Consider the following 22,740-nt stretch of genomic DNA (forward strand, 5'->3'; position numbering starts at 1 on the left):
GGTACCTCTCCTCCGTGAGTTCAGGGTATTTGAGATGGGAGTATCTAGAAAGGTACCTCTCCTCTGTGAGTTCAGGGTATTTGAGATGGGAGGATCTAGAAGGGTACCTCTCCTCCGTGAGTTCAGGGTATTTGAGATGGGAGAGAATTGATCTGGATCTTTCAAGTTAAAAGGCACTTTGTAACCTTTCTGTGGTTTGTCATGTCGACTAGGGGATCTTTGCTGTAACATATCTCAGTTGCTATTTTATTGTATTCATTTATACTTATATATTATATTATTTATACACTGAACTGATCTGAGGATCAAAGAGATGAAGCTCATATTATTAAAATATGTAGTTTAAGTTTAAGTAATCTGACTGGTGTAAACTCTCAGCATTTGGTTTGTGTCCTGTGTGTTTGTGTCCAGTGTGTTTGTGTCCAGCTGGTGTTTGTATCCAGCAGCTGTTTGAGTCCAGTGTGAGTGTGTGTGTGTGTGTCCAGAAGGTGTGTGTGTGTTTGTGCAGGTTGTGTGTGTGTTTGTCCAGTGTCTGTGTGTTTGTCCAGTGTCTGTGTGTTTGTCCAGTGTGTGTGTATGTGTGTGTGTGTGAGTCCAGTGTGTGTGTGTGTTTGCCCAGTGTGTGTGTGTGTTTGCCCAGTGTGTGTGTGTGTTTGTCCAGTGTGTGTGTGAGTCCTGTGTGTGTGTGTGTGTGTGTGTGTGTGTGTGTGTGTGTGTGTGTGTGTGTGTGTGTGTGTGTGTGTGTGTGAATCCAGTCTGTTTGTGTGTCCAGTCTGTGTCCAGTGTGTATGTGTCCAGTGTGTGTGTGTGTTTGTCTAGTGTGTGTATCCAGTGTGTGTGCGTCCAGTGTGTGTCCAGTGTGTATGTGTGTGTATGTGTCCAGTGTGTGTATCACTGACAGAGGGACACTGATTCATCATCATCCCAAACCACAATCCCTGGATAGAGGGGCTCAGTGAATGTGGAGGTGAATGTGATCAGGTGGGTCAATGTGTCAGAGGAGGCTCTATAGAAGGACAGAGTGCCGGCTGGCCAGTCCAGATACACTCCTACTCTGTGGGAGCTGGAGGAGGGGACGTCTATGATAGTCCGATTATTATTGTGCCAGGCATAGTAACGGTTGTCAGAGCAGATCAGACTCCAGGACTTGTCATTGCATCCAAGCCAACAGTCATAACCCCTTCCTCTCCTGCTGATTCCTTTATATGTCACTCCTATAACAGCCCTTCTCCCACTCCACTCTACCTCCCAGTAACAGCACCCAGTCAGACCCTCTCTACACAGCACCTGTTCCCTGTCCTCAAATCTCTCTGGGTGATCAGGATACGGCTGCTTCTCTCTCCTACATGTCACCTTTCTGTTCTCCTCAGACAGAGAGAGGTGTCTGTTTACTGTGTTTGGGTCCAGTGTGAGATCACAGACATCTAATGGATGAAACCAGACACAATATTAGAAATCATCATCATTCACATTAGAATGTTAACTCACTTTTCACTAATTAATTTAATGTAGATGTTTCTAGGTATCAAAAGGAGAAGTTAAGGTAACTTGAAACTTGTTGAATGATCATATGTTATAGTGTATGGTAATATAAAACACACTGATTCCCATTAATTACACACACACACACACACACACACACACACACACACACACACACACACACACACACACACACACAGTCAAAGCAACTCTTTGTAAACGTTGGTGTCCCTGATTTCTGCTTCTGTAGAACTACAGCTGATATTTAATATGACCAAGTAAGTAATGATGGTGGTCTTTGACTTTGACTTAACTTGAATTAAGATTTATTCTTAGTCATATTCTTCACAGCAGTCAACACTCACATTTTCTAAGTCCAGGTTTCATTCTGTTCTCTCCACCATGTTCCACACTGTAGCGGTAAGCAGAAGAACAGACAGTCATTGAGGGATACACCTGAACTCACACACACACACACGCACACACTGGACACACACACACTGGACACACACACACTGGACACACACACTGGACACACACACACTGGACACACTGGACACACACACACTGGACACACACACACACACACACGTATATAGCTATAGCTATATCTAGCGAATGTTTGTCTGTGTGTGTGTGTGTGTGTACTATGTGTGTGTGTGTGTGTGAGTGTGTGTGTGAGTCCAGCGTGTGTCTGTGTGTGTGTGTCCAGTGTGTGTCTGTGTGTGTCCAGTGTGTGTGTGTGTGTCCAGTGTGTGTCCAGTGCTTGCATGTGTATGTGTGTGTGGTGTGTGTGTGTGTGTGTGTGTGTGTGTGTGTGTGTGTGTGTGTGGTGTGTGTGTGTGTGTGTGTGTGTGTGTCTGTGTGTGTGTGTGTGTGTGTGTGTGTGTGTTTGTAAGTCCTGTGTGTGTGTGTGTCCAGTGTGTGTCTGTGTGTGTGTGTGTCTGTGTGAGTCCAGTGTGTGTCATGTGTGTGTGTCCTGTGTGTGTCTGTTGTGTCTGTGTGTGTGTGTCCAGTGTGTGTGTGTGTCCAGTGCGTGTCCAGTGATTGTATTTGTATGTGTGTGTGGTGTGTGTGTTTGTGTGTGTGTGTCCAGTGTGTGTATCCAGTGTGTGTGTGTCCAGAGTGTGTGTACGTGAGTCCAGTGTGTGTATGTGTGTGTCCAGTGTGTGTGTCCAGTGTGTGTGTGTCCAGAGTGTGTGTGTCCAGAATGTGTGTGTGTCCAGAATGTGTGTACGTGAGTCCAGTGTGTGTATGTGTGTGTCCAGTGTGTGTGTCCAGTGTGTGTGTGTCCAGAGTGTGTGTGTCCAGAGTGTGTGTGTCCAGAATGTGTGTCATTGACAGATTTACACAGATTGGACACTGATCTCACACACACACTGAACTCACACACACTGAACTCACACACATACACAAACACTCACACTCTCACACACACTGAACTCACACACACTGAACACACAGACACACACACACACACACACACACACACACACACGTGTCACACTTTGTCCAAGTGGTGGTAAGAATGTTTGTCTTAACCAGCCTGATAAGTCAAACATGTCTGATATGAACATTGACATAAACCCTCTACATACTTGAGTTTCTCCAGTCTGCAGTGTGGATCCTCCAGTCCAGCAGAGAGCAGTCTGACTCCTGAGTCTCCTGGGTGATTGTAGCTCAGGTCCAGCTCTCTCAGGTGTGAGGGGTTTGACCTCAGAGCTAAGACCAGAGAAGCACAGCCTTCCTCTGTGACTCGACAGGCTGACAGCCTGCAAAGAGTCAAATCATATTAAAATCATACTGGTATTCTTTGGTGATGAAAATAGTGGCAGTATATTTTTCTCCATATTCATGTCAAACCCTGATCTGTTTCACCTGTCTTGTGATTGTCTCCACCCCTCCAGGTGTCACTTATACCCCTGGTGTTTATATCCCTGTGTTTCCCTGGTGTATATATTTCCCTGGTGTATATATCCCTGGTGTATATATCCCTGTGTATATATCCCTGTGTTTCCCTGGTGTATATATCCCTGGTGTATATATCCCTGGTGTATATATCCCTGTGTTTCCCTGGTGTATATATCCCTGTGTTTCCCTGGTGTATATATCCCTGTGTTTCCCTGGTGTATATATCCCTGTGTTTCCCTGGTGTATATATCCCTGTGTTTCCCTGGTGTATTTATCCCTGTGTATCCCTGGTGTATATATCCCTGTGTATCCCTGGTGTATATATCCCTGTGTATATATCCCTGTGTTTCCCTGGTGTATATATCCCTGTGTATCCCTGTGTTATCCCTGGTGTATATATATCCCTGTGTTTCCCTGGTGTATATATCCCTGTGTTCCCTGGTGTATATATCCCTGTGTTTCCCTGGTGTATATATCCCTGTGTTTCCCTGGTGTATTTATCCCTGTGTATCTCTGGTGTACATATTTATCTCTGGTGTACATATCCCTGTGTTTCCCTGGTGTATATAGCCCTGTGTATCCCTGGTGTATATATCCCTGTGTTTCCCTGGTGTATATATCCCTCTGTTTCCCTGGTGTATTTATCCCTGTGTTTCCCTGGTGTATATATCCCTGTGTATCCCTGGTGTATTTATCCCTGTGTATCTCTGGTGTACATATCCCTGTGTATCTCTGGTGTATATATCCCTGGTGTATATATCCCTGTGTTTCCCTGGTGTATATATCCCTGTGTTTCCCTGGTGTATATATCCCTGGTGTATATATATCCCTGTGTTTCCCTGGTGTATATATCCCTGTGTTTCCCTGGTGTATATATCCCTGTGTTTCCCTGGTGTATATATTTCCCTGGTGTATATATCCCTGGTGTATATATCCCTGTGTATATATCCCTGTGTTTCCCTGGTGTATATATCCCTGGTGTATATATCCCTGGTGTATATATCCCTGTGTTTCCCTGGTGTATATATCCCTGTGTTTCCCTGGTGTATATATCCCTGTGTTTCCCTGGTGTATATATCCCTGTGTTTCCCTGGTGTATATATCCCTGTGTTTCCCTGGTGTATTTATCCCTGTGTATCCCTGGTGTATATATCCCTGTGTATCCCTGGTGTATATATCCCTGGTGTATATATCCCTGTGTTTCCCTGGTGTATATATCCCTGTGTTTCCCTGGTGTATATATCCCTGGTGTATATATATCCCTGTGTTTCCCTGGTGTATATATCCCTGTGTTTCCCTGGTGTATATATCCCTGTGTTTCCCTGGTGTATATATCCCTGTGTTTCCCTGGTGTATTTATCCCTGTGTATCTCTGGTGTACATATCCCTGTGTATCTCTGGTGTACATATCCCTGTGTTTCCCTGGTGTATATATCCCTGTGTATCCCTGGTGTATATATCCCTGTGTTTCCCTGGTGTATATATCCCTCTGTTTCCCTGGTGTATTTATCCCTGTGTTTCCCTGGTGTATATATCCCTGTGTATCCCTGGTGTATTTATCCCTGTGTATCTCTGGTGTACATATCCCTGTGTATCTCTGGTGTACATATCCCTGTGTTTCCCTGGTGTATATATCCCTGTGTATCCCTGGTGTATATAGCCCTGTGTTTCTCTGGTGTATATATCCCTGTGTTTCCCTGGTGTATATATCCCTCTGTTTCCCTGGTGTATTTATCCCTGTGTTTCCCTGGTGTATATATCCCTGGTGTATATATCCCTGGTGTATATATCCCTGTGTTCCCTGGTGTATATATCCCTGTGTTTCCCTGGTGTATATATCCCTGTGTTTCCTTGGTGTATATATCCCTGTGTTTCCCTGGTGTATATATCCCTGTGTTTCCCTGGTGTATATATCCCTGTGTTTCCCTGGTGTATATATCCCTGTGTTTCCCTGGTGTATATATCCCTGTGTTTCCCTGGTGTATATATCCCTGTGTTTCCCTGGTGTATATATCCCTGTGTTTCCCTGGTGTATATATCCCTGGTGTATATATCCATGGTGTATATATCCCTGGTGTATTTATCCCTGTGTTTCCCTGGTGTATATATCCCTGTGTTTCCCTGGTGTATATATCCCTGTGTATCCCTGGTGTATATATCCCTGTGTTTCCCTGGTGTATATACCCCTGGTGTATTTATCCCTGTGTATCCCTGGTGTATATATCCCTGTGTTTCCCTGGTGTATTTATCCCTGGTGTATTTATCCCTGTGTTTCCCTGGTGTATATATCCCTGTGTTTCCCTGGTGTATTTATCCCTGAGTTTCCCTGGTGTATTTATCCTTGTGTTCCCTGTTTCTCTGTACCAGTTTGTCTTGTATGTTTATCAAGTCAACCAGCGTTTTTCTCTATTCCTGCTTCAATTCTTTCCTCCTGGTTTTTGTCCCTTGCCTGTTTTCTGGACTCTGTACCCGCCTGCCTGACCATTCTGCCTGTCCTGACCTCTAGCCTGCCTGACCATTCTGCATGTCCTGACCTCTAGCCTGCCTGACCATTCTGCCTGCCCTGACCTCTAGCCTGCCTGACCATTCTGCCTGTCCTGACCTCTAGTCTGCCTGACCATTCTGCCTGTCCTGACCTCTAGTCTGCCTGACCATTCTGCCTGTCCCGACCTCTAGCCTGCCTGACCATTCTGCCTGTTCTGACCTCTAGCCTGCCTGACCATTCTGCCTGTCCTGACCTCTAGCCTGCCAGACCATTCTGCCTGTCCTGACCTCTAGCCTGCCTGACCATTCTGCCTGTCCCGACCTCTAGCCTGCCTGACCATTCTGCCTGTTCTGACCTCTAGCCTGCCTGACCATTCTGCCTGTCTTGACCTCTAGCCTGCCAGACCATTCTGCCTGTCCTGACCTCTAGCCTGCCTGTCCAGTCTGTCTGCCCTGACCTCTAGCCTGCCTGACCAGTGTGCCTGTCCTGACCTCTAGTCTGTCTGCCACTCTGTGCCTCCTGGACTCTGATCTGGTTATGACCTTTGGCCTGTCCACGACCATTCTCTTGCCTCCCCCTTTTAGTATATTAATAAATATCAAAGACTCTAACCATCTGCCTCCCCCTTTAGTATATTAATAAATATCAAAGACTCTAACCATCTGCATCCCCCTTTAGTATATTAATAAATATCATAGACTCCCAACCATCTGCCTCCCCCTTTAGTATATTAATAAATATCAAAGACTCTAACCATCTGCCTCCCCTTTAGTATATTAATAAATATCAAAGACTCTAACCATCTGCCTCCCCTTTAGTATATTAATAAATATCAAAGACTCTAACCATCTGCCTCCCCTTTTAGTATATTAATAAATATCAAAGACTCTAACCATCTGCCTCCCCTTTTAGTATATTAATAAATATCAAAGACTCTAACCATCTGCCTCCCCTTTAGTATATTAATAAATATCAAAGACTCTAACCATCTGCCTCCCTTTTAGTATATTAATAAATATCAAAGACTCTAACCATCTGCCTCCCCTTTAGTATATTAATAAATATCAAAGACTCTAACCATCTGCCTCCCTTTTAGTATATTAATAAATATCAAAGACTCTAACCATCTGCCTCCCCCTTTAGTATATTAATAAATATCAAAGACTCTAACCATCTGCCTCCCCTTTTAGTATATTAATAAATATCAAAGACTCTAACCATCTGCCTCCCCTTTAGTATATTAATAAATATCAAAGACTCTAACCATCTGCCTCCCCCTTTAGTATATTAATAAATATCAAAGACTCTAACCATCTGCCTCCCCCTTTAGTATATTAATAAATATCAAAGACTCTAACCATCTGCCTCCCCCTTTAGTATATTAATAAATATCAAAGACTCTAACCATCTGCCTCCCCTTTTAGTATATTAATAAATATCAAAGACTCTAACCATCTGCCTCCCCTTTTAGTATATTAATAAATATCAAAGACTCTAACCATCTGCCTCCCCTTTTAGTATATTAATAAATATCAAAGACTCTAACCATCTGCCTCCCCCTTTAGTATATTAATAAATATCAAAGACTCTAACCATCTGCCTCCCCTTTAGTATATTAATAAATATCAAAGACTCTAACCATCTGCCTCCCCTTTAGTATATTAATAAATATCAAAGACTCTAACCATCTGCCTCCCCTTTTAGTATATTAATAAATATCAAAGACTCTAACCATCTGCCTCCCCCTTTAGTATATTAATAAATATCAAAGACTCTAACCATCTGCATCCCCTTTTAGTATATTAATAAATATCAAAGACTCTAACCATCTGCCTCCCCTTTAGTATATTAATAAATGTCAAAGACTCTAACCATCTGCCTCCCCCTTTAGTATATTAATAAATATCAAAGACTCTAACCATCTGCCTCCCCTTTAGTATATTAATAAATATCAAAGACTCTAACCATCTGCCTCCCCCTTTAGTATATTAATAAATATCAAAGACTCTAACCATCTGCCTCCCCCTTTAGTATATTAATAAATATCAAAGACTCTAACCATCTGCCTCCCCTTTAGTATATTAATAAATATCAAAGACTCTAACCATCTGCCTCCCCCTTTAGTATATTAATAAATATCAAAGACTCTAACCATCTGCCTCCCGTGCCATCTGGGACTCGCCTTGTGCCTTAAACCACACTGCTATTCTTTGAGGGTATCACCTTTTATTTGAGGGTAGTTTAATACATTTCCAACATTTTAGATTTGAGATCAAATGTTTCATATGAGGTGACAGTATAAAATGTCACATTTGATTTGAGGGTATTTTGATACATATCTGTTTCAACATTTAGAAAAATAAAAGCAAAAAAGCACTTTATGTATCTAGTCCCCCTATTTGAAGAAGACATAAATATTCTGACCAATTCACTTATAGTGTATTAAAGTAGTCAAAAGTTTAGTATTTGGTCCCATATTCTTTGAACACAATGACTACATCAAGCCTGTGACGACATCATTGAGAAAGATCATGAATTAATCATGAATAATAATGAGTGAGGGAGTTAGAGGCTACAACAAACATGTTAACCTCTCACCATTACCAATAACAGAGGCTACAACAAACATGCTAACCTCTCACCATTACCAATAACAGAGGCTACAACAAAACATGCTAACCTCTCACCATTACCAATAACAGAGACTACAACAAAACATACTAACCTCTCACCATTACCAATAACAGAGGCTACAACAAAACATACTAAACTCTCACCATTACCAATAACAGAGACTACAACAAAACATGCTAACCTCTCACCATTACCAATAACAGAGGCTACAACAAACATGCTAACCTCTCACCATTACCAATAACAGAGGCTACAACAAACATGTTAACCTCTCACCATTACCAATAACAGAGGCTACAACAAAACATACTAAACTCTCACCATTACCAATAACAGAGACTACAACAAAACATGCTAACCTCTCACCATTACCAATAACAGAGGCTACAACAAAACATGCTAACCTCTCACCATTACCAATAACAGAGGCTAAAACAAAACATGCTAACCTCTCACCATTAACCTCAAATAAAAGGTGACATTCTGTACTGTCACCTAATATGAAACATTATATCTCAAATCCAAAATGCTGGAGAATAGCACCACATTTAAAACTGTAAGCTTCACTGTCCAAACACATATGGTGTGGACTATGTGTGTCTGGTAAACACATGTGGATCTAGTGAACAGTTATCACTTGTTGACCAACTACAGGAATACTGACCTCAGAGTCTCCAGTTTACAGTGGGGATTCCCCAGTCCAGCAGAGAGCAGCTTCACTCCTGAATCCTTCAGGTCATTGTTACTCAGGTCCAGCTCTCTCAGGTGTGAGGGGTTTGACCTCAGAGCTGAGACCAGAGAAGCACAGCCTTCCTCTGTGACTAGACAGCCTGACAGCCTGCAAAGAGTCAAATCATATTAAAATCACACTGATATTCTTTGGTGGTGAAAATAGTGGCAGTATATTTTTTCAACATATTCAGATATATCAGTGTCCTGAAACCTTCCATATCTATTCATAAAATAGTGTATCATCATAAAAAATGACAAATGATCAAAGTATTGCCTGCAGATAGAAACATGTATAGTACAAATATTATAGTAGACTGACCAGACCAGTTTAAAAAGCAGTATCAGTCAGAAGACAGACAGTGAGGTATCAGATTTAGATTGTATTGAGTATACAGTCCACACCATATCTATTTTGACAGTGAGGTATCAGATTTAGATTGTATTGAGTAAACAGTCCACACCATATCTATTTTGACAGTGAAGCTAACATTTTAAATGTGTCTCTATACTCCAACATTTTGGATTTCAGATCAAATGTTTCATTTGAGGTGACAGTTTATAATGTCACCTTTTATTTGAGGATATTATTGAGGATATTTTAATATATATCTGTTTCACCGTTTAGAAATAAAAGCACTTCATGTATCTATTCCCCCATTTGAAGAAGTCATAAGTATTCTGACCAATTCACTTATAGTGTATTAAAGTAGTCAAAAGTTTAGTATTTGGTCCCAAACTCGTTGGTTGCATTTGCAGTTTGTTTTGGTTGTGTTTTGCCCAATAATAAAATGGTGGATGATGAGTGGAGTAACTTTTCTGTCTAAGAGAGTAGATAACATGTTTCTAAACAATAATAAATTAAACCTGATGATGAAAATTAATGAATAATAATGAGTGAGAAAGTTACAGAGGCTACAACACAACATACTAACCTCTCACCATTACCAGTAACAGAGACTACAACAAAACATGCTAACCTCTCACCATTACCAATAACAGAGACTACAACAAAACATGCTAACCTCTCACCATTACCAATAACAGAGGCTACAACAAAACATTCTAACCTCTCACCATTACCAATAACAGACTACAACAAAACATACTAACCTCTCACCATTACTAATAACAGAGGCTACAACAAAACATGCTAACCTCTCACCATTACCAATAACAGAGGCTACAACAAAACATGCTACCCTCTCACCATTACCAATAACAGAGGCTACAACAAAACATGCTAACCTCTCACCATTACCAATAACAGACTACAACAAAACATACTAACCTCTCACCATTACCAATATCAGAGGGGGTCTGATCTTTGTACCTCTGTAACTTTCTCATTCATCCTTATTCTCGATTCATTCCTGATTATTCATCATCATTGTAGCATCCACATAAATGTAGAAGTGTTCAGAAACATCTTCTATTCTTACTGACAATACAAATGAAGTGACTCCAAAATGACAGGACATTATTCACCATTCAGTTTCTATTAGGAAAAGATCCAAAACACAACCAAGACAAACTGCAAATGAATTCAACACGTTAGTAGAATCACAAGCTTGATGTAATCACTGCAGGCTTGGAATATAGGACCAAATAGCAAGTGGCACTATGAAGACCAAGGAGCTCTCCAAACAGGTCAGGGACAAAGTTGTGGAGAAGTACAGATCAGGGTTATAAAAAAAGATTCTGAAACTTAAAAATGGAAAGAATATGGCACCACAACAAACCTGCCAAGAGAGGGCCGCCCACCAAAACTCACGGACCAGGCAAGGAGGGCATTAATCAGAGAGGCAAAGATAACCCTGAAGGAGCTGCAAAGCTCCCCAGTGGAGATTGGAGTATCTGTCTATAGGACCACTTTAAACCATACTCTCCACAGAGCTGGGCTTTACGGAAGTGTGGCCAGAACAAAAATACAGATGAAATTTCATACAGGAAGTGAGCCAGATTTTGAATGCGCTGTGTTCCAATGTCTCCTTATATGGCTGTGAATGCAAAGGAATGAGCCTACACGTTCTGTCGTTTCCCCAAGGTGTCTGCAGCATTGTGACGTATTTGTAGGCTTATGCATTTTTCCATTTTGAACAGAGGAGAAACCAAACTGCCACGAGTGATTTATCATCGAATAGATATGTGAAAAACACCTTGAGGATTGATTCTAAACAACGTTTGCCATGTTTCTGTCGATATTATGGAGTTAATTTGGAAAAAAGTTTGCGTTGTAATGACTGAATTTTCAGGGGGTTTTCTTAGCCAAACGTGATGAACAAAACGGAGCGATTTCTCCTACACAAATAATATTTTGGGAAAAACTGAACATTTGCTATCTAACTGAGAGTCTCCTCATTGAAAACATCCGAAGTTCTTCAAATGTAAATGATTTTATTTGAATGCTTTTCTTGTTTTTGTGAAAATGTTGCCTGCTGAATGCTAAGCATTCTTAAGTCGACCCTCAACTTTTTTGAACATTCTGTTAAAAATCGCGCAACATTTCAGCGCCCTGCTACTCATGCCAGGAATATAGTATATGCATTTGCTTAGTCTGTGTGGATAGAAAACACTCAGACGTTTATAAAACTGGTTAAATCACTGCTGTGGCTTTACCAGAACGGCATCGAAAAGCACATCACTGAAAAAAACTGATCACTGAAAATGAGATGACAGTGTTGTTAACAAAAGGCTAAGCTTGTGAGCCATATATATTTATTTCATTTCATTTGCGATTTTCATGAAAACGTTGCGTTATGCTAATGAGCTTGAGGCTATAATTTTGCTCCCGGATACGGGATTGCTCGTCGCGACAGGAAAAAAATAAGCAAACACGTTTGGCGTTTGCCAAAAGGCATGGGTGAGACTCTCTAAACATATGGAAGAAAGTACTCTGGTCAGATAAGACTAAAATTGAGCTTTATGGCCATCAAGGATAACTCTAACCCAACACCTCGCATCACCCCGAGGACACCATCCCCACAGTGAAGCATGGTGGTGGCAGCATCATGCTGTGGGGATGTTTTTCATCTGCAGGGACTGGGAAACTGGTTAGAATTGAAGGAATGATGGATGTCGCTAAATACAGGGAAAATCTTGAGGGAAACCTGTTTCAGTCTTCCAGAGATTTGAGACTGCTAAAGCAACACCCGAATGGTTTAAGGGGGAAAATGTAAATGTCTTGGACAAGTCAAGGAACAGGCCTCTCTCTCTGGGCTTGAGAGTACACATACAGGCAGTTAGGCCCTCACTCACCATCCGGGTAACACCCCTCTATTTCCGGGGATGATTCCAGCAGGGGACCCCCCCCCCCCCACCTCCACAACCTCGCACACGCCGCGAACCAGGGCACCCACACTTAATCACCCTTCCTCGGACTATAAAGCAGATAGCCGCGCTGTTACGAACCGCGTGCACCTGGTGACCCAAAATGCACGTCGTGCACCTGGTGACCTGAAAAGGCCCATGTGCACCTGGTCACCCGGCCGCTTTCCGCCCAGAGCCGAAGTCCACACTGGGTTACCAGGTGCCGGTGGGACTTTTCAGCCTCGTATCCACATTTTTTTGTCCGATTGTCCACTCTCTCTTTGGGCAACCGGCCTTTCGGTTGCCCACTCTCTCTTGGGCCTTTGGGTTACCTGGTGCCGGTGGTACTTTTCAGCCCGGTACCCACCTTCCTTAGTCCGATTGCCCACTCTCTCTTTGGGCTACCGGACTCTGGGTTGCCCACTCTCTCTCTGGGCCTCTAGAATCTGGCTCCTGGCGCTTCTATGTGCACCTGGTAACCCATTTGTATTGAAGAGGGGAGGTGGAGGAAGACGCCTTCCGTCCCGACAAAAGCTTGGATCGAGGGCTGACTTTCAATAGATCGCAGCGAGTGAGCAGCTCTGCTACGCACGAAACCTTGACCCAGAATCAGGTCGTCTACGAGTGATTTAGCACCAGGTTCTCCACAAACATGCGGTGCGCATCAGGAGAGGGGCGGCAACTCATTCGGCCGCACCCCGACCCTGTCACGAACGGCTCTACTCACCTGCCAAAAGAGGCAGGCTATCCCGGGCCAACCGAAGCTCCACGGCGCTACGGTATCATTACGTTTAGGGGGGATTCTGACTTAGAGGTAGCTTCGCACCATCGGCTCCTCAGCCAAGCACATACACCAAATGTCTGAACCTGCGGTTCCTCTCGTACTGAGCAGGATTACTATTGCAACAACACATCATCAGTAGAGTAAAACTAACCTGTCTCACGACGGTCTAAACCCAGCTCACGTTCCCTATTAGTGGGTGAACAATCCAACGCTTGGTGAATTCTGCTTCACAATGATAGGAAGAGCCGACATCGAAGGATCAAAAAGCGACGTCGCTATGAACGCTTGGTCGCCACAAGCCAGTTATCCCTGTGGTAACTTTTCTGACACCTCCTGCTTAAAACCCAAAAAGTCAGAAGGATCGTGAGGCCCCGCTTTCACGGTCTGTATTCATACTGAAAATCAAGATCAAGCGAGCTTTTGCCCTTCTGCTCCACGGGAGATTTCTGTCCTCCTTGAGCTCGCCTTAGGACACCTGCGTTACCGTTTGACAGGTGTACCGCCCCAGTCAAACTCCACACCTGCCACTGTCCCCGGAGCGGGTCGCACCCGACGCGAGCCGGGTGCTTGAAGCCAGAAGCGAGAGCCCGCTCGGGGCTTGCCTCCCCGCCTCACTGGGTAAGTGAAAAAAAGATAAGATTAGTGGTATTTCACCGGCGGCCGGGGCCTCCCACTTATTCTACACCTCTCATGTCTCTTCACCGTGCCAGACTAGAGTCAAGCTCAACAGGGTCTTCTTTCCCCGCTGATTCCACCAAGCCTGTTCCCTTTGCTGTGGTTTCGCTAGATAGTAGGTAGGGACAGTGGGAATCTCGTTCATCCATTCATGCGCGTCACTAATTAGATGACGAGGCATTTGGCTACCTTAATAGAGTCATAGTTACGACCGTCGTCAACACATCGCCTTTGTCGAGCTTCCTCACTTTCGTGAGGGAACACAGGCGGGTTACGGCGCGACTCCGGAATGTATGCACGCTACGGTCGGACATCCTCAACTGGAAGCCCGGTCGAGTCACGCTGACAAATTCGTTATGACTGACATTCTGCGTTATATACTGCACATCAGTAGCCTCAGGGCTACCTCCCCAAGGACTTTACGGAGGGCTTTTCCACCCAGTCGACATCAGGTGCCTGCGCAGCACTCATAGGAGAGAAATCCCCCACTTCACCCGTCTGTAAAAACATCACAGCCATCAACCAAGAGTGGACTTGGCGGAGCAGAGAAGGCCTGGTCTCTCATCATTTCCTTACCCTGCCAGCCCTCCTACACAAGCCATAGGAGTCCCACTCTTTACCCTTGCGTTATCGATATTCCTCACTTGCGTGAGGTGGCCACAGTCAACCCGAAGGTGATTTGAGTGCGAATGCTCCGGTGGGCTCGCCTCATCGAATTTCTTCTAGTGACATTACCCAGTAGGATCCCAGGCTGCCTATAGGCGGATCTGCGGCAAATCCCTGGTCGTGGAGGTGTCAGTTGCAGATCTAGTGCCACGCCTCCTCTGAGTAGAGAAGTACTACTGTGACTCTTCACTGCCCCTGCCCCCCATGCCTTTCACACCTAAGACATGAGCCTCCTTGCAATGCCCTATCGCCGCAGGGCCTATGGGTTGTCTCTACCATGAATCTCTGAACGTAGGAGGGACAAACACACATATAATGTGAGAGGTCCCGCTCTCAGGCAAGCCTGAGGCCTGGTAGTGCTAATGTTATTCATCCACCATTGCACTTCATGCTCCGAGAAGCGTGGAGAGAGCTCCCACCATGACGTGTAGAGTCCCGTACTCAGGCGAACCTGAGACCTGGTAGCACACCACTGACGCCCATCTCTATGTATTGTTCACTCTAGGTAGGCCGAATCCCACTCAACCCCCGTAGTTAGGTCCCAGCACAGCACATAACCATTCAACCACCCCTGTCAGGTGTCGCACAAGTAGGGGCGCCAGGAGCGATTCCTCCTGGAGGGAGACTCACAACTTTTGCACGCTATTTCAATGCATGGTTGGGAAGGCTCATTCAGACTCTGTTGGCCTTCTTCCATCCATCTATTCTGCTATTGGGGTCACCTTTTTACGGGTGTCACACAGGGTAGGAGTTGGGAGAGCCATTCATCTAAAGCCTTCTTCGACTTTTCTCCACTTTCCTCCCCCGCCCCAATTAGCGATATGCGGTTCCACCTCTTAACTTTTGTTCTCTTACTCTAGTCTAATTCCAACCCAAAGGGATGTACTTCGACTTGGGTAGCGCCCTCTCTTCGACCGTTCCTCATACAGAGTTCGTAGTAACCCCTAGAGTCTGGGGCTGAAGTCGAACACTGGGTAGAAATCACATCCCATCATCACCGACCTTAGGCCTTCGCGATGCTTTGTTTTAATTAAACAGTCGGATTCCCCTGGTCCGCACCAGTTCTAAGTCAGCTGCTAGGTGCCGGCAACCCCCATGAACTGTAAATCAGTCATTTTCCCCATCAAATTTCAAAGGAAAACTAAATCACACACACACACAGCTTGGAAGGAGGGACGTATTGGGGTGCGAAGAGACAGACAGTGCCTGCAATAGTTAGCTTTGTTCGAGCTAAAAAAAGAACCGTCAGACCTAGTGTTCCGAAACTTTAGAAACCTGTTCTAGACCTCAGGTCGATAGTGCGTGGTGAGTTAGGTGGCTCTAGCAGGTTCTCGGACGGAGAAACAGCCTCGTACATTTGCAATGACTTCAATTCATTTTTGCATCACAAAAATGGCGACATTTAGAAATGTCCCAGAGTCGCAAGACTAGGTGCATTGCGACCGTCTCGGCCCGTATAGACAGACCTCAACGTTTCTGTCCGATAGCTCATTCAAGGACCCCGTAGCAAGTCATGGAAAAAAGTGGATTTTCAGCACCAATTAGGGTTTTGCTCGGACACCAAATGACCTATTGAGCCGAAACTTGGGATTCGGGGTCGCCTCAGCTAGGCCTACACGTAACATAAGAAATGGACCCGCAGCTAGAACGTAACTACGTGTTTTATGATTTTTTTTATGGTTTGAACCGAAGGCGTTGTGAATTTTGGGCCAGCTCTGAAGTATGTGATAGTTGGCTACTAAACGAGTTGGAAAAAGTGGGTTTGGTGTCAGTTTGTATCAGTTTGGTGTCAGAATGATATCTAATTGACTGATGGATGGTGACTTGCTGGTGACTCTTGTCCATTTGCAATATGTTTAAAAGGTGAGGTACCATCACCAAAGTGACATTCTGAAATCAACCCTAACGAGCAATTGAGATGAACCAGAATCACTGCCCAGCCATCCCGAGTTCATCGGGTCAGTCAATTTCACATTCCTCCAGGATTTTTATAGCATGACAAATTCGTGATGGTAAATGCCCATTGAGCCATATTGCAAATGCACGTGCACTTGCAATATGATTCAACAGTGAAAAAACATCACAAAATGGACATGATGAAGTCAACACAACGAGCGATGGAAAGGAGCAACTATCACTGCCAGGCCATCCTGTGTTCATCAGGCCAGTCAATTTTGCATTTATGCAGGATTTTTGAGCATGTCAAATTTCTTATGGTAAATGCCCATGGAAACATATTGCAAATGCACGGGCACCAGACTTGCCCTCCAATGGATCCTCGTTAAAGGATTTAAAGTGTACTCATTCCAATTACAGGGCCTCGAAAGAGTCCTGTATTGTTATTTTTCGTCACTACCTCCCCGAGTCGGGAGTGGGTAATTTGCGCGCCTGCTTCCTTCCTTGGATGTGGTAGCCGTTTCTCAGGCTCCCTCTCCGGAATCGAACCCTGATTCCCCGTTACCCGTGGTGACCATGGTAGGCACAGAAAGTACCATTGAAAGTTGATAGGGCAGACATTCGAATGAGACGTCACAGCCACAAAGGGCGCGCGACCGGCTCGAAGTTATTTAGATTCACCAAAGCAACCGAGATTGGCCCGCATGGGTTTTGGGTCTGATAAATGCACGCATCCCCGGAGGTCAGCGCTCGTTGGCATGTATTAGCTCTAAAATTGCCACAGTTATCCAAGTAACGTTGGTGCGATCAAAGGAACCGTAACTGATTTAATGAACCATTCGCAGTTTCACTGTACCAGTCGTGTGTACTTAGAATTGCATGGCTTAATCTTTGAGACAAGTGCTACTGGCAGGATCAACCAGGTAGCCACTCACAACTTAGATGTTGTACCTGGGCGCACTAAGCAAAGAACAACCAGGGACCGGTCCCGTCAGGGGAGGAGGCCCTGGTGCAATCCACCGTGCGCCCAGCGGGAGGCCCTGAACTGCCCATGGCCGAAGCCACAGGTGCCTGGGCGCCGCTCAAGAGGTCTCTTGTCTAGCTGGAGCGTCCATTCGGAACGCCATCAACCGGGCAAAAGAAACCACAACCTCGGCCAGACCACTTGGGTCAAACGGGTAGGTCCACTTTAAAGACAGGGTTTGAGAATACGTGTTTCTGGCGCCGATGCGTTACGGGATGACCATCACCACATGCTTCGCAGCCTGAGTGTGCCACTCCCCGCACCGGAACATCAATGTAGGGCCACTTGGTCAGACAGTTCGGCTGGATCTCGCATGAACGGTGCGCGGCTGGAGCGTATCGAAATAAGGGGTCAACCGTTTCCGAAAGGAGCTCCCCCGATAGAGGCAAATCCACAAATCCACGTGGGGCAGGAGGAAACATCCGTCAGAACACCAGCCAAAGGCCGGCCCCCCACAGGTGGAAAACAAATGCAAATCGGTCAGAGGAAATTAAACTGACTGGACAACAGAGGAGAACCATGGAGACGCACCGTGAACCAAGAGTGGGACTGGAGAGCTAGCCCTCACCGGGGCTAAACAACCACCAATTGGTAGCCGAAGGGATGGGCACCTTAATTGGACCAGAACCATGGTCATTGATGAACCAAACCCACAAGGTAATAGCTGGGATAGAGCACCTGCCCAGGACAGAGCTCAATATCCTCCCACCACCAAGCTGGGAAATGTGGATAAAAGGTTAGGACAAATCGGGCGCCAAAGGGGCTGGTCAAACCACTAAATCGGTCGCCAGAAGAAAAGGTCCAAAGCACCATGGTTCCCGAGGGGCTCACATCCCTCAAAAGTGTCCATTACTCATTTTCTATCCGGGCTGAGCAGTTTGGCACCACCCCCGTCTCTCTAGGACATGGAAGTCTTGTTGTCAAAAACCAGGTTTCTGATTTCGCGCCGGTACCTGTCTGGTCCACCCGCCACTGAGTGTGTCATTAACGGGCAGGCCAAATTATCGACATAAGCCTCACAGGGCTTCTGGGTGCCCCGCCATTGGGGGTCAAATTCAGGTACACCAAAACGTGAATAAATCCAAAAAGTACACCTCCAATCTGGATGGGGTTTTTTTTGCACGAAAGGGCACACATAGACAAGCATTTCCATTGAATTAAAACCGTTTTTGTATACAACATTTTAATAGGAAATCGTGTTTTAAGTTTTGGGAAAAAAGTGCATGTTACAGGGCGCATAGGTGCCTGTGGATGCAAACTGTTTTTTACATGGTGTCATTGTTGCCCATCACAAGCCCAAATTTGAGCCGAAATTTGGGACCTCTAGCCCGTCGTGAAGTATTTTTAATAATTTTTTTAAATGAATGAAACACGGTTCTAAATGCACTTACCGGTGTTCCAGATATCCATGCCCGCTATGGGAGCACCCTACTATGGACCTTTATCAATGGGGGCCACCCTGAGTGATTTATGGAAGGTATAACATATTTATGTGGATGCGGATTACCTCTGTGCAACTGGTGATTGAAAATAGGCACCTGGTAACCGAAAAGTAAAAATATGGTTCTGAATACATTTACCGGGACTCCTAATATTCATGCCCACTATGTGAACACCCTACTACGGCCCTCTATCAATGGGGGCCGTCCTGAGTGCTTTATGGAAGGTTTCAAAAAATGTTCAGGAAAACAGCTAAGTCCAGACATCGCATGTTTAATGTGCAACTGGTAACCCAAAATGGATGGTAAAATCAATCAAATAAATTGCACTATGTCCAACTCTGGGCCTGGTGATTGGGGAAATGGGCCAAAAAAAGGGGGACAGAGCAGCTAACCTCCACAGAGGCTGACTGCTCTGCCCCCCTTAAGGACAGTGGAACTATGGACCTCCAGGCCTTAAAGGCCTAACTCCCTATCCAGGAACAGGCCTCTCTCTCTGGGAATGAGAGCACACATAAATCCCTAAAGGGCCTCACTCCCTATCAAGGAACAGCCTCTCTCTCCGGGCATGAGAGTACACATACAGGCCTAAAGGCCATCTCAATCCAATTGAGAATCTGTGGAATGACTTACAGATTGCGGTACACCAGCGGAGACCATCCAACTTGAAGGAGCTGGAGCAGTTTTGCCTTGAAAAATGGTCAAACATCCCAGTGGCTAAATGTGCCAACCTTATAGAGACATATCCTAAGAGACTTGCAGCTGTAATTGCTGCAAAAGGTGGATCTACAAAGTACTGACTTTGGGGGGTGAATAGTTATGCAACAGGTGGATCTACAAAGTATTGACTTTGGGGGGGTGAATAGTTATGCACACTCAAGTTTTCTTTTCTTAGTACTTGGTTGTTTCACAACAACAAATTATTTGTATCTTCAAAGTGATAGGCATGTTGTGTACATCAAATGATACAAACCCCCAAAGATCTATTTTAATTCCAAGGCAAGGTAAGGCAACAAAACAGGAACAATGCCAATGGGGGTGAAAACTTTGCAAGCCACTGTACATACATACAATTATTTAATTTCTAAATTATAAAACATATATGAATACTCTCAAATAAAAGGTCACATTCTGTACTGTCTCCTAATATGAAACATTCTATCTCAAATCCAAAATGCTGGAGAATAGCACCATATTTAAATCTGTAAGCTTCACTGTCCAAACACATATGGTGTGGACTATGTGTGTCTGGTAAACACATGTGGATCTGGTGAACAGTTATCACTTGTTGACCAACTACAGGAATACTGACCTCAGAGTCTCCAGTTTACAGTGGGGATTCCCCAGTCCAGCAGAGAGCAGCTTCACTCCTGAATCCTTCAGGTCATTGTTACTCAGGTCCAGCTCTCTCAGGTGTGAGGGGTTTGACCTCAGAGCTGAGACCAGAGAAGCACAGCCTTTCTCTGTGACTCCACAGCCTGACAGCCTGACAAAGAGATCATCATGACTTCACAAACACACTGTTCATTTAACAAGTAGTGTAGAAGGACAATGGCAGATGCATTTGGTTTATTCTCTCAAACAACATATATATTCATCTTCCGTTCCCTAGAATTGTATGTTGATAATGTTATAATAATGTGAAAATCAATGCATTTATTCAGTTTGTTTTTCAATATATATTTTTCTATAAAATTAATATTGCATATTATAATACATATTTTTCTCTAAAATGAATATTTCTTCCTGAATTTTAGTTCTTATTTGTAATTTTATTTACTCACAGAACAGCTCTGGAGGCTTTGACAACTGGCAGCAGCCTCAGAAGACCTTCCTCTGATCTGGAGTATTTCTTCAGGTCAAACACATCCAGCTCCTTTTCTGAAGTCAGCAACACAAAGACCAGAGCTGACCACTGTGCAGGTGACAGTTTGGGTTTTGAGAGACTTCCTGATCTCAGGTAGCTTTGGATCTCCTCCACTAGAGAATGGTCATTCAGTTCATTCAGACAGTGGAACAGATTGATGCTCCTCTCTGGAGAGGGATTCTTCCTGATCTTCTCCTTGATGTACTTGACTGTTTCTCCATGGCTCTGTGAGCTGCTTCTTGACTTTGTCAGTAGACCTCGTAAGTGCTTCTGATTGGACTCCAGTGAGAGGCCCAGAAGGAAGCGGAGGAACAGGTCCAGGTTTCCTGTCTCACTTTGTAAGGCTTTATCCACAGCACTCTTGTAGACAGTAACTTCAGTCTTGTCTCTGAACATTGACGAAAATATATTGGACTTTGTTTGCGGTTTGTCCATTAGATTCTCATTGTTGTTGATGAATGAGAGGAACACATATACAGCAGCCAGAAACTCCTGAATACTCAGATGAACAAAGCAGTACACCTTGTCCTGGTACAGCCCACATTCCTCTTTAAAGAGCTGTGTGCACAATCCTGAGTACACTGAGGCTTCATTGACATCAATTCCAGCCTCCTTCAGGTCTTCTTCATAGAAAATCAGATTGCCTTTCACAAGCTGCTGAAAAGCCAGTTTTCCCAGTGACAGAATGCTCTCTTTATTCCAGTGTGGACCTGTCTCTTCTTTCCCAATATACTTTTCATTTTTCTGTTTGGTATGAAACACCACAAGGTGTGTGTACATCTCAGTCAGAGTCTTGGGCATCTCTTCTCTCTTGTCTGTACTCAACATGTGTTCAAGGACTGTTGCAGAAATCCAACAGAAGACTGGAATGTGGCACATGATGTGGAGGCTCCTTGATGTCTTTATGTGTGAGATGATTCTGTTGGCCAGGTCCTCATCACTGAATCTTTTCCTGAAGTACTCCTCCTTCTGTGGGTCATTGAACCCTCGTATCTCTGTCACCTGGTCAACACACCCTGAAGGGATCTTATTGGCTGCTGCAGGTCGGGTAGTTATCCAGAGGAGAGCAGAGGGAAGCAGATTTCCCTTGATGAGGTTTGTCAGCAGAACATCCACTGAGGTTGACTCTGTGACGTCCCAACAGATCTTGTTCTTCTGGAAGTCTAGGGGCAGTCGGTACTCATCCAGACCATCAAAGATGAACAGAACTTTGTACTTGTTGTAGATAGAGATTCCTGATTGTTTGGTTTCCATTGAGAAGTGATTAAGAAGTTCAATCAAAGTGTGTTTGTCCTCTTTCATCGAATTCAGCTCCCGGAAAGGGAATGAAAATACAAATTGGACATCCTGATTTGCTTTCCCTTCAGCCCAGTCCAGAATGAACTTCTGCACAGAGACTGTTTTTCCAATGCCAGCGACTCCCTTTGTTAGCACAGTTCTGATAGGTTTGTCTTGTCCAGTTAAGGGTTTGAAGATGTTGTTACATTTGATTGCAGTCTCTGGTCTTGCTTGTTTCCTGGTTGTTGTCTCAATCTGTCTCAGCTCATGTTCATTATTGACCTCTCCTGTTCCACCCTCTGTGATGTAGAGCTCTGTGTAGATCTTATTGAGAAGTGTTGGGTTTCCTTGTTTAGCGATCCCCTCAAATACACATTGAAACTTCTTCTTTAGATTAGATTTGAGTTCACGTTGGCAAATCACAGCAAGCTCATCTGAATCTAGAAATAACACAGATGATATTAATATTACATCTCTTTTAATACCTACAGTATTGTAGGACTGTTATAAAGTTGCACATTATAACAATGTATTATTTTAACTGACTGTATAAATCTGTAA

General features: G+C 44.3%; 2 protein-coding genes across 3 annotated transcripts in view; one reads left to right on the top strand and one right to left on the bottom strand.

Annotated features, from left to right (window-relative positions):
- The window catches only part of LOC115127106 (NACHT, LRR and PYD domains-containing protein 12-like), a gene marked incomplete at its 5' end in the record, with an annotated part of 147,515 nt that overhangs the window by 39,160 nt on the left and 85,615 nt on the right, over nt 1–22,740 (top strand). The window lies entirely within an intron of this gene.
- The window catches only part of LOC135570139 (NLR family CARD domain-containing protein 3-like), a 30,857-nt gene that overhangs the window by 7,041 nt on the left and 1,076 nt on the right, over nt 1–22,740 (bottom strand). The window contains exons 4-9 of one of the 2 annotated variants that reach the window (XM_065016215.1): nt 20,819–22,613; nt 20,347–20,520; nt 9,177–9,350; nt 3,081–3,254; nt 1,848–1,894; nt 892–1,424 (exon numbers count right to left, since the gene is read on the bottom strand). In XM_065016215.1, the coding sequence (XP_064872287.1) occupies nt 892–1,424; nt 1,848–1,894; nt 3,081–3,254; nt 9,177–9,350; nt 20,347–20,520; nt 20,819–22,613 (2,897 nt within the window). Of the gene's footprint in view, nt 1–891; nt 1,425–1,847; nt 1,895–3,080; nt 3,255–9,176; nt 9,351–20,346; nt 20,521–20,818; nt 22,614–22,740 lie in introns of those variants that run through there. The other variant, XR_010463443.1, reaches the window with a different exon arrangement.

This window comes from Oncorhynchus nerka, unplaced genomic scaffold (genome assembly GCF_034236695.1).
Source record: "Oncorhynchus nerka isolate Pitt River unplaced genomic scaffold, Oner_Uvic_2.0 unplaced_scaffold_1081, whole genome shotgun sequence".
Taxonomy (NCBI): Eukaryota; Metazoa; Chordata; class Actinopteri; order Salmoniformes; family Salmonidae; genus Oncorhynchus; species Oncorhynchus nerka.